Source organism: Sceloporus undulatus, chromosome 2 (assembly GCF_019175285.1).
Source record: "Sceloporus undulatus isolate JIND9_A2432 ecotype Alabama chromosome 2, SceUnd_v1.1, whole genome shotgun sequence".
Taxonomy (NCBI): domain Eukaryota; kingdom Metazoa; phylum Chordata; class Lepidosauria; order Squamata; family Phrynosomatidae; genus Sceloporus; species Sceloporus undulatus.
The window spans coordinates 161865132-161876933 of record NC_056523.1 but is presented as its reverse complement, the minus strand read 5'-3'; the positions used below and the strand labels follow the sequence as shown (position 1 = coordinate 161876933).

Below are 11802 nucleotides of genomic sequence, written 5' to 3'. Positions count from 1 at the left end.
GGGGCCCCAGGCCCTGTCAGAGACCAGCAAAAGAGCCGGCAGGGGCCGCCAGCGCTGGAGGCCTCCTCCTGTTTGCCGGCCCTTTTGCCGTTGCTGGAGTCCTCCTACCCTGTCAATTTGCTTGCTCTGACTTGCAAACTGATCTCTGGGGTTTCTGTCAGATTATCTCTCTGATCTTTTTAACTTGGATATGCCAGGGACTGGGTTTGGGACTTCCTGTCTGCAAGATATGTGTTTCATTCATTGAGTGATGACTTCTTGACATAAAAAGCATGGTGTTATGATTACTTTTCTCTTAAAAGTGAAAGAGGAAGCCTAGTCAAATGGCAGCTTCTAGGTCTGAACAATTTTAAATGTCTCACTCTCTGGAATGCTAGAAGTTAGAGGACTGAAGGCAATTTTCATCTGGACAGCAGCATTCTCATTTGAAGTGGTTATGTTTTGTTCCTCCCACCCCCACAGCCACATCCCTGGGCCATTGGCAGGATTTCCTATGTAAAGTAAAACTTGCAATGAATACAAAAATAGAGAAAAGTTTTTTGAGAAATGTATCTCTTCTGAGTGAGGTAAGTCCTAGCAAACCATTGCATTTTTGCCTAGTTCAGTGCAATCTGTGTTTTATATGTGATCTGATAAAATATGGGTTGATTTTTTAGGAGAATGCAGGGGTTCAGGAGGGCTTTGGGAGGCTGGCAGGGAGCTGAGAGTTCACATAAAAGCATTTGAAAGTTGCATGTGCTGTGTGGTCCACAGTTTTGGCCATCCTCTGACAAATCAATTCCCCAGTTGGATTGTTGCAGGGGGAAAAATTGGGCTGGAGGAATTATTCTGATAGTAACTATTAAAATTACATTTATAAATGAATCTGTCATCATAAAGAAGTTCTTCATCAACACTCACATTGTCTGAGCCACTGAAGAAACAACAGACAAAGGCTTTGTTTCAAACATGTATTATATAAGGCAAATAACATAAAGTGAATTTTGAGTAAACAGTTGCATTTAATTACAAAGTAATTAGTAAAACTGCAGAAATACTGTTATTAGGCTTGTCTTTTGGAGCAGTCTTGGTGTTTGTTCCATACGTATTCTTTGGTGAAAGATTCCCTTCTGTTTCTCAAATGTAAGGAAGTCTTATGGGCCCCTTTTTTGCTAAAGCTTTCCCAGATTTTTGATAAGTTTTCTGTGCCATACATATATACCCACATTCCTGACAATGTTTGTTGTTGTGCTCCAAAAGAGAATAAAATTCCAAGAGCGTGATTTAGCCAAAGGAGAATAGTGCAGTCTATTTCTAATAGTGCAGATCCATGTATTTATACAGACATAAGTGCAACTTACTTTCAGATGGAATTACAACCTGTCTCCTTGTTTCACATAAGCAAGTTAAGCATATATTTAATTCTTCCTTAAAATGTCTCCCACTGAAACATGCTTACAACATAGGGCAAAACTAAAGGGGAAAAAACCCATAACTTCCCAGCAGTGCTAGCCAATGTGTCTCTTTTTCTTCTTCCTCTAGACCTAGAGTTATTAGGGGGGGGGGGGGGGAATCTAGATCAGGAAGATAGAATGGGGAAGGGATGTGAATTGCAAACATGCTAACTAAATCAGCCTCCCATCCCACAAACAATTTACATCACCCCAAAGTGATCCATTAAGACAAATAACACTGCTGTAAATTGCAGTTCTGTGTCAAACTCACTTTTGCCTGTAATATTTGCTCCCTTCCATTTCTCTGCTCCTTTTGTAACTGGCTTCCACAGTCATGGTAAACCACAAAACCACAGTTTAAGCTATAACTTTGCGGTTTGTTTAGGAGTATGTTTTATTAAACTAGGTAGGATTCACTTCTAAATACACCAGGCAACAGATCATACAGGCAGATTTTTTTCATGGGTAGGATCAAAAGTCAGGTGGTAAATGTTGGTCTAGGACACTGGGATACCAGAGTTTGTATCCTGCATGGCCATGGAAACCCATTGTGTGACCTTGGACAAGTCACATTCTCTCAGGTTCAGACGAAGGCAAGGGCAAACCCACTCTGAATAAATTATCCCAAGAAAACCTTGTGATAGGTTCACATTAAGGTCACCATAAGCTGGAAATGACTTGAAAGCACACACCAATAACAAAAGGGGTCATGGCCCAATCCTATGTTATTCTTTTCTATGCCTGATTCCTCAGATTGAAGTCCTGCTGAATTCAATTAAGTTTGTTCCTATGTGAACATGCATAGGTTTGCAATCTAACAGACTGACAAAGGGTGGCGTGGGTGATTCAGGTCCGCACACCACATGCCCTGATTCCGCCCCCAAGCTGGCATTACACCACCCACCCAAACAGATGGTAGGCAGCATTGAGACATTCCTGCAGTGCAGCGTTCAGAGGCCACACATCACAGAAACGTGGAAGAGCCGCCGGTGTTTTGAAAGGGGCAGCTTTTTTTCATCCCAAAAGGGAGCGGCATTTTGTGGCGTGTAGTTGCCACAGCCTTGATCTTGCTCTCAAAGGGGCAGCCAGAAGCTGCTCCTTCGCAGCAGTCTGCTTCAACCCTTAGTGAACTGGGCTGAGTGCAGAACATCTATATTTGTGGTTATTACAAGCTCCACCTATATCACTCTAGTTTTTAATCTTCAACACATCTGTTGACTTGCCCACACCTCTAAGGACAATGATCTACTTTTTAACATAATGGTAAAATTGCTAGAAATTTATAACAAATCTACCACTTTTAAACCCTAGTTTCATGATTTACAGAATACGTACAGCATTATGTGACTACTCAGAAGCATGCCCTATTGCTCTTGGATAGGTGTATATAGCATTGCTGCCTAAGGCCAAGCCAATATTTGAAATGCATGCCTATGCAATTTAATAAACAAAATTAAGCTCTAACATATAGTTTTTAAAAAGTGTAGCTGACTGCAGGGCAGTATCAAAATTCTTATGACTTCTGATGCTCTGTTTACATTGAAAATGCTATATGAGATCTGTAATATTTCATTTACTGTAGACTGTTTTCTTCCTTGCTTTTTTATTTCTCCATGTCAGGAAGGATTATCTGGGAAGAGGTATGGAAAGATGTTTATATTGTACATTTATGAAAACACCACTACATTGTAAAAGTAACAATATTCAACTTTTCATTAGATCATTAATATTGCTCTGAAAGAAACAATGAGGAACAAATCAGATGGATGCTTACTGTCACTGGTGGAAACAACATAAGCATTTACACTGGATGAACTAAATTCCTGTTGCAATGTGGGTAGCAATGTGGATTCAGCCAGTGCTCAAGGAACTGTTCTTCAGATCTCTGTTCCAACTGCTGAAGGTAAAGCAAGTATTCCTGTGGAAAGGAAACATTATTTAAGAAAACACCGTGGTGACACTGCCTTCCTCCAGTCCTTCCATTAAATTATTTACAAGATTGTTCTACTAAATTTACATGCTAACAGTGAACTCATTCTACAAGTAGGGATCCTTAAGTAGATAATGGCACCAGCCATACCAGATCTGTATGCTCTCCAACTATACCAGTTTAACAGAGACAGTCCTGATTAACCCACTGTTGCCCTACTTAAAATGTGCCAGCTTCCCTCTCTTCCTCTCAGTTTCCTCCTTTATTATTTTCAATTACTGCTAAATGAGTTCAAAGTGTAAAAGAGTTTGTATTCAATCAGCAGAAGGGTGTTATCCAATGAAAGATGGGAGAACTGGGGCTTCCCCACCAGCTATCAGTGTTACTTCAAATGTTGAGGAAATTAGCTTTGGAAGATTCTAGGTAACCTTTAGGACCATTTGCACCTGTATATACCTGTAATAACAGAAGAGAACTCCAGGTTTGGGTGAATTAAGAGAATTTTATTTAGAAAAATGCAGAGTGCATTCACACACACACACACACACACAGAGAGAGAGAGAGAGAGAGAGAGAGAGAGAAGCAATTTCACACAGACATATCATTCAGAGCTAACTGAAATGGAAATATGGACATGGGGTAGCAGAGTTTGAGAGGTTTTGGGGAGTTATTTGAGAGGTTTAGGGAGTTATATTTACCTATCTGAAGACATTTGCCCCACCATGCCTCTCATATCGCACACCAAATTGCTGCTGCACTGCTGTCTGACCATCACCTGTCCCCCAGCCATGCTTCTCCTGGTGATTTTGGTGGTACAGAAGCTTTCCATACTACCAAAATTGGCCGGCAGAGCAAAGCTGTGGAGCAGACGATGGTTCGGTGGCAGCATAGCAGCAATTTTGTGTGTGATATCACCTGTTCTTCCCTGTTCTGGCCCAATCCCATCCCCTGCATGGCTTGGGCAAAAACGGCCAAGAGATAATCTTAGTTAGTGGCTATGACAGATGAGCTACTTCAAGGAAAAAAGGATTCACATTAACTCAGAACGTGACACCACAAGTGTTGCACAGACTAGGAAAATATCCAGTGTTCCATCTGGTCAGGTTCCTGGGGATCAGTTTCAGGCTAATGAAGCATTTGAATCATTCCATCCTTGCTCATCTTGACTGATAAGATCAAGCAGAGATGAATTGATTAGGTGGGTCCATTGGGTGGTATGTGGTGCTTCTGTCTGTCAGAGACAGGTGCCTGATGCATTGAAGAATATATGCAGTTGGCTCTCTGTTATCTACAGATTCTGTATTCAGAGATTCAACTATCCAGGGCTTGATATATATATTTAAAAAATCAAAAAAGCAAACTGATTTTGCCATTATTATATAAGGGACACCATTTTACTATGCCACAGTATATAATAGGACTTGAGTATCCACAGATTTTGTTATCTAGGGAGGGTCTTGGAACTAAACCCCATCAGATTCCAAGTCCACTGTGATATGATATGATATGATATGATATGATATGATATGATATGATATGAAAAGGAGGAGGAGGCTGTAGTATGTCCTTTCTCAAGAAGACATTGCTGGATCCAAAGGCACTACTGAACTACTGCTCCATTGCTGATATCACCTTTTTGAGCAAGGTAGTGGCTGAGCAACATCAGATGTTCTTGGAAAAAATAGATTACCAACTCTTTAACTCTGGTTTTAGACCAGAATATAATGCCCAAACAGCATTAACTGACAATCTATTTCAGGGACAGGATGGGGGGGGGGGTGCTATCATGTTGAGCTTCCTTGATCTCTCAGCAACTTTTGATAGAATTCAAAGATATGGCCATATTAGTCTGTAGAATCAGTATGTAGAGAAATCTTGTAGCTCCTTTGAGACTAACTGAAAGGAAGAAAGAAGTTGGCAGCATGAGCTTTTGTAGACTATGGGCTGGACAGACAGGGGGAAAGGGATGGACAGAGGCCACCCCTTTATCCCCCACATTGTTGCCGTGGCAACCGCAGGTCGCAGCAACAATGTGCTCAGAAAGGAGCTGCAAAACGCGGCTCCTTTTTCTGCCGCTGCAAAGGCGCCTTTAGCATCCTGGTGATGTCCGTTGTGCGCCGCCCCATTTTGACATGGCGCACAACGCATGTCATTGGCATGTGTGCCATCTGAAGGCACACGCACCAAAATGGCGCCAGGAGAGCACGGTAGGGCTCAGGCATGTGGGAATGCTCCGCTCTCCCAAGCTCTTAAATCAGCCTCAGGATGGCACTATTTGCCCGTCTGTATCGGCCCATGTCTGCATCAGACAGCCCTGAAGGAACGGCTTGATGCTGCCCCATTGAATTCCAGGTTGGGGCCATGGCAACCGCACTTTTGACCTGGCAAAAAAACGGCTTTTCTGCCACCACGACTTTGTGATGCTTCTGCAGCGTACAGCGTATAAATACCATGCTGTCGGAGTGCTGCAAAGCCCAAGTTGCCAGGAAGCCACCGCAAAGGGGTTGTCTGTTTCACCCCTGAGTCTATGTAGTTTATCACACTACTTATCTCCCACTCTGCTCCCATCGCCCCAGCGTCATCGATCTGTGATGGGAGCCTCCTGGTGGATTAAACTGGATTAAATCATTATTAAAAACAGGCCCTTTCTCTAACAATTAGGAGAACACTTCCATGACGAAAACGGAAGTGTTCCCCTTTAAAAGCGCCATCCGCAATCCCACCAGGAGGCTTCCGTCGCAGATCAATAACGCTGGGGCAACGGGAGCAGAGCGGGAGGTAAGTAGTGTGATAAACTCCTATGAAAGCTTATGCTGCCAACCTGTTTCTTTTAGTTAGTCTCAAAGGTGCTACAAGATCACTCTGCATACAGCAACTTTTGATATTATCCTACTGGACTGGCTCCATAAGATATGAGTAGAAGGCACTGTGTTACAATGCTTTCACTCAACCTCAGGATTGGTTCTAAAGAGTGGCACTGGGGGATTCCTCTTCAGCTCTGTGGCTATTGAGCCATGCAATGGAACATGGTTCCATCTTCTCCTTCATGCCATTTATTATCTGTATGTCACTATACAATGTCATATAGATATAATGGGTGAGGTCATTACGAGTTTTGGGTGAGGCTGCCATCAGTATGCTGATAACAATAAGTCCTATTTTCCTTGCTGTTACGGTTAGCAGAAGCTGTGGAAGTGTTGGGTCACATGCTGTAATGGCCTGGATGAGGGCCAATGAAGTCAAGCTGAAACCAATGACAGATGCTCTGTGGACTGGTGGTTCTCAAGTCTGGAAACTGGATACATCACCCATGAATGCGGTTACACATGCCCTGAGGGAGCAGGTGCACAGGTAAGGAATACTCCTAGATAACTTCTCTATTAGATGGATTTTTTGGGTCTTAATGCCTGTGACAAGCTTTGACTGGCCCACCAGACACTGCATTTCCTGGACAAGGCTAACCTTACCACAGTAGTTTATGTACTGGAAATTTCCCAATTAAATTACACAATACGTACCAGGTGAAGCTACCTCTGTACTGATGGTTGTGCAAAAAGCAGTAACTGGGTTGCTGGGTGGAATATTTTATAGAAAGCATACAATACTAATTTTCAAGTAATTGCACTGACTGTCATTGCATTTCTGATTTGAATTCAGGGTGCTAGTGGTTGCGTTTAAGGACCTGAATCTCAGTGAATGAAGGACTCTGTCTCTATACAGTATATACACCTAAATTAAGTCTGCTGTGGAGGGCCTCCCTTGTGTCCCACCAGTAGGTGCAACATACTGTGCGGGAATGTGGAAGAGTGCCTTCTCTGCTGTGGTACCTCATTTCTGGAATGCCCTGCCTCTGGAAGTCTAATTGGCACCAATGCTATCTTCATTCCAGCACCAAGTAAAAACACAACTTTTTTTTTAATTAACGCTTTTGAGGGTCTAATAATTTTATCCAATTTGTACATGTACAGTTTTCACATTTTTAACTTGTTGTATTGTTTAATATATTATGTTTTGATGAGCCTTCAAGTAGTTCCCCATGTACGGTGACTCCAAGGCAAACCTATCACAGGGTTTGTTTGGCAAGATTTGTTCAGAAGGAGTTTGTCATGGCTGAGCAGGGATTCAAACCCTAATCTCCAGTATCATATCCCAGTGCTCAAATACTACATCATACTAACTTATAAACTATCTATGGGGTGATAGTTCTCAAACTATTTATTTAATATGCTAATCCTTTGTTGTTTCAATTTTTTAAATGATTTCATTGTATGACAATATGAGATTTCTTGATATAGGCTGGCAGAGATATAAACATTTTAATAATAAAGTCACAATATTTTTTTTAAAAAATAAATAAATAGAGGATTTATTTTATGCAGCTTTCATTCAGTTTTTATAATAATATACATGTTCAGTAAAAAAAAAACAAAGAAACACCACTTCCTGAAGATGAATTGCTACTTTCTTATGATGCAGTCCTACAGATGCCTACTCAGAAGTAAGCCTTACAGAGTTCAATGTGGTCTACTCCCTGGTAGGTAGGTGCAGGATTGTAGTCTAAACTAAAACTTGAGCCCATCAATTAGAATGGAGAAGTAAGGCATGATTCCCACATTTGGAGAAAGGTTTGGAAGGGGCACATAGGATACAGAGGTACTTTCAATCGAGGCATCATAGAAATGATCCTCATGAATTCATTTTGACAAAACAATGTAATTTTTTACTAATTTTAAAGATTGCTTAGAACTTCCTATTAAGAGCCACTTAAAAAAGTGGGCCAGCACAAATAATTATGTGACTTAAATGAAATTTAAAAATCACCCGCATTGGTTCATCAGGGAAACCAGGTTTTCTTGGTCTGTCTTCACGACGGGTTCTCAAAAGCTGCTTGGCTTCTTTTTCTGGTAATATTGGTGAGGCATCTTTAAAAATACATTAAATTGACAAGGATAGTTAGGCTTTCAGGTATAGGATATAATGTTTGGAAGGCATTTGTGCATATCTATGTATACATGCTCTGTGCGCATGTGTGTATTACAATACACAAAGTGTTCTTTCATTACCGCATCCTCTCAAGAGGATATTGCATTCCAAGAGGCACAGATGCAATTTGAAACCATTTTAATAATAAACTAGAGCTTGCTTATAAATTCGACAAATTAAAGTCTACAAAACAAACATAGAACACACCTCTTTGCAAAATGAGTCAAATATAACAGCACCATCTAATTTGTGATCAGCTTCACTCCATTTTCACTGGGCACACAGCCCATTCCAATCCCTTTAGCCCAATACATGCCACATTGGAAGGAATTAAAGGAATGTTTTTGCATAGATTTCAACTATTTTAGTTAGGACTGCTTGGCAAGATAAAATACCTTTGTCATCATTATTATTAGCATTTGTATTGCTTTTTGCTTTGATAGTATTATCAAGCCAAAAAAAAAAAATACATGGCAGCTGTAAAAAAAATTAAATCCAGTTCACATTCTATAAATGGATCCTATACAACCTTACACAGAAGTAAGTCCATTGGATTCAAAGGCAGTCCCTCTCATGGACTCCAGAGAAGACATAGGACTGAAAGAACACACTATGATTGTACAAGGTAGGCTACCTTTGTACTCAAAGGCAGGCTCCACTGTACTGTATTCAGTAGGGAGCAGTTCTAGAAAATGGAGGTTAGACTAGTAGTCACTATGTTGCTAATTGGTTTCTGCTGTTCATGATGTGCTGGATTTCTTTCAAGCCAGAAACGTTTCGGAATTCAGTAGGGCTTACTCCCAAGTAAGCATGCATGACACTGAACCACTATTGCTCACTGTGGACTAGCTCCTACAGTAGCACTATGCTTACCCTCTGAAAAACTGTCATGGAAATCTGGGAGTATGTTACATTACACTGTCAATGTTCAATCAAACTATGGAGGGATTTAAATACAATATTACAGACTGGTGCCTGTAAGTACTTCAGATAGGCAAGTGCACATCCCCCAACCTAACCCTATACCCCAGCTAACAATAACACCTACCTATGAAAAAGATTAGAAGGGTCAAAATTAGAACAAAAGCTGTCTTCATTTTGATTCCGCTGTCTCTTGGTCTGCTCCTCCAAAGTGAATTACCCTGACCAAGGTATTAGCCTATTTGAGAAGCGGCTACGTCAGTCACAGATGTTTGTTTATTTTTCGACTACTATGACTTTAGAGTATGATTTTGAGGACATCTGGTCCTGGGTTTTGAATATGGCTATTGTAGGCTTCAACATTCTTTCAATGCTAATCTATTCCTTGGGAAAGGAAACAGAAAGGCCTTCTTTGCAGCATTACACTTCAACCATTTTTTAAAGGGAGCAAAGCTCAAAAAAGACAGACGTAAACAAGCCAAAGGATGCCAGAAAGGTGCAAAGCACTGCCTGTACTGCCTGAAATTATGTGTGTACATACTTAGTTCAAAGGCAGCTTAAGCAATACAAACATGTGCAACAGAATCATGATGAGCCATTGATCCCAGCGAACAGATGGATTCCAAAACAGCATGGGCTCTATAATCTCTGTCTCTTTCTAAAAAAAATAGCTTAACCACACCATTTTGACTTTCACCACCTTCTTGTGCTGTGAAAATTAATATAAGCTGCATTAATTTTCACAGACTTTCCAGTACAGAAGATCCAGGATTTACTACATAAACAGTAGCTGTTGACAACTGTTCCATTCTTCAGTCTACACTCATCCCTCCATATTTGCTGTTTTGATATTTGCAGATTTCATTATTCACAGGTTTGATTAATATGTTCTCTCTAGGAATATCTAGATCCTCCAGTGCAACTCTGTGGTCCACTTTAACTGAAAGTTGAACTGAAAGACCTAGAGATTCCTAGAGAGAATACTCTACTAGGCCTTTGTAGCTCCTCTAACGCAGTTCTATGGCCAGTGTCTGTTGGACGTTGACCACAGAGTTGCACTGGAGGACCTAGAGATTCCTAGAGAGGTGTCCTCTCAGGTAAAAACATGGTGTTTTGTTATTTGTGGTTTGTCCATATTCACGGGGCTCTTGTGCCCCTAACCCTAGTGAATATGGAGGGACAAGTGTAGTTCCTTTTAGTAAAGTTGCAAGCTGCCTCCAGATGAGGCATTTACTGTGCAGTCCCCATGCCCCCTCCCCAATTTTTTTTTAAAAAATTACTTCATGCAAGTCCACATCTGAAATTACTTCTTGCAACTGGTATGGTCAGAATCTCCCAGTCACTGACCATATGGGCTTCTGACCATCAGGTAAATTCTCATCTAATGACAACTTCCATTGGTAACTTTATGGCATCTTCTCACCTCTTCTTCTGTCTTGATTCTTATCACACATTTTTTTCTTGTCTTTCCCCCCCCCGCTTCGTCCATTAAGAAGAAAAAATCCCAAGAGTGGAACAAAGTCTTCTGATTGGTATGCTAGAAGCCATCCACTTGGATGTGGTTACCATCCTATTGTTGTTGTTGGGTGCCTTCAAGTTCTTTCCAACTTATGGCAACCCTAAGGGGCCCTATCATGGGGTTTTCTTGGCAAGATTTGCTTGGAGGGGTTGCCTTTGCCTTCCGCTGAAAGAGTGTGAATTGCCCACAGAACCCAGTGGGTTTCCAAGGATGAACAGGGATTCAAACCCTGGTCTCCGAGTCATAGTCCAATCCTCAAACCACTACAACACACAGGCTCAGTCAGTCATGCACCAACCAAATTTCTCTAGAAAGGATAACATCGTAGACAGATGGATTTTTAAAAGAAGCTTTGTGCATCATTCATCAATTTGTTTTAATGCAAGCTGTTGAGAATTACAGTCTGTTTCCTTGATGATGATTGCAGTTATTACATCCCTGGCAAAGTATGCTCTCTCTGTGCCTTTTCACAACTGTTAATTGCAGCAGCATCACTAGGGCTGGAGTCACCCGGTGTGGTAACTCATGGTGTCACCCCACCATTGACCTCCTCCCATTACCACACCATACTGAATCCTTAGAAATGTATTTTTGTATCACTGTTACCCAGAAACCAAAGGTCCTGTAGATCACTGAATGTAATGGAAATAGCTGTGACATAAACATCTAGCAACACTAAAATTAAATCTTTAGATTACAATATCATATACACAGTCTACATGTATTTATATGCACATAGTTTCATGTGGTTAAACTAAAATTTTGGTAAGATGTGATTTTTTAAAGGAAAATTTTAAAGAATAAAAAATTAATTTAAAATTTAAAATTTAATTTAAAAAAACCAAAACCTGGGGCCTTTTCTCTCTCCTCACACTGAGTCTCATTCCACTCACACTATCCCTTCTGCTATCATTCCACTCACACTATCTCTTCTGCTATCATTCCACTCACACTATCTCTTCTGCTATCATTCCACTCACACTATCCCTTCTGCTATCATTCCACTCACACTATCC

General features: G+C 40.9%; 1 protein-coding gene across 1 annotated transcript; it reads right to left on the bottom strand.

Moving 5' to 3' along the window:
• Positions 1–1921: 1921 nt before the first annotated feature.
• Positions 1922–9496, bottom strand: C2H17orf67 (chromosome 2 C17orf67 homolog). The gene is made up of 4 exons (XM_042452876.1): positions 9395–9496; positions 8185–8285; positions 3208–3351; positions 1922–3063 (listed from the first exon to the last, which is right to left on the bottom strand). Exons 1-3 carry the CDS (start codon positions 9441–9443, stop codon positions 3235–3237), a joined length of 267 nt encoding a protein of 88 aa, XP_042308810.1. The 5' UTR covers positions 9444–9496; the 3' UTR covers positions 1922–3063; positions 3208–3234.
• Between the last annotated feature and the right edge of the window lie 2306 nt (positions 9497–11802).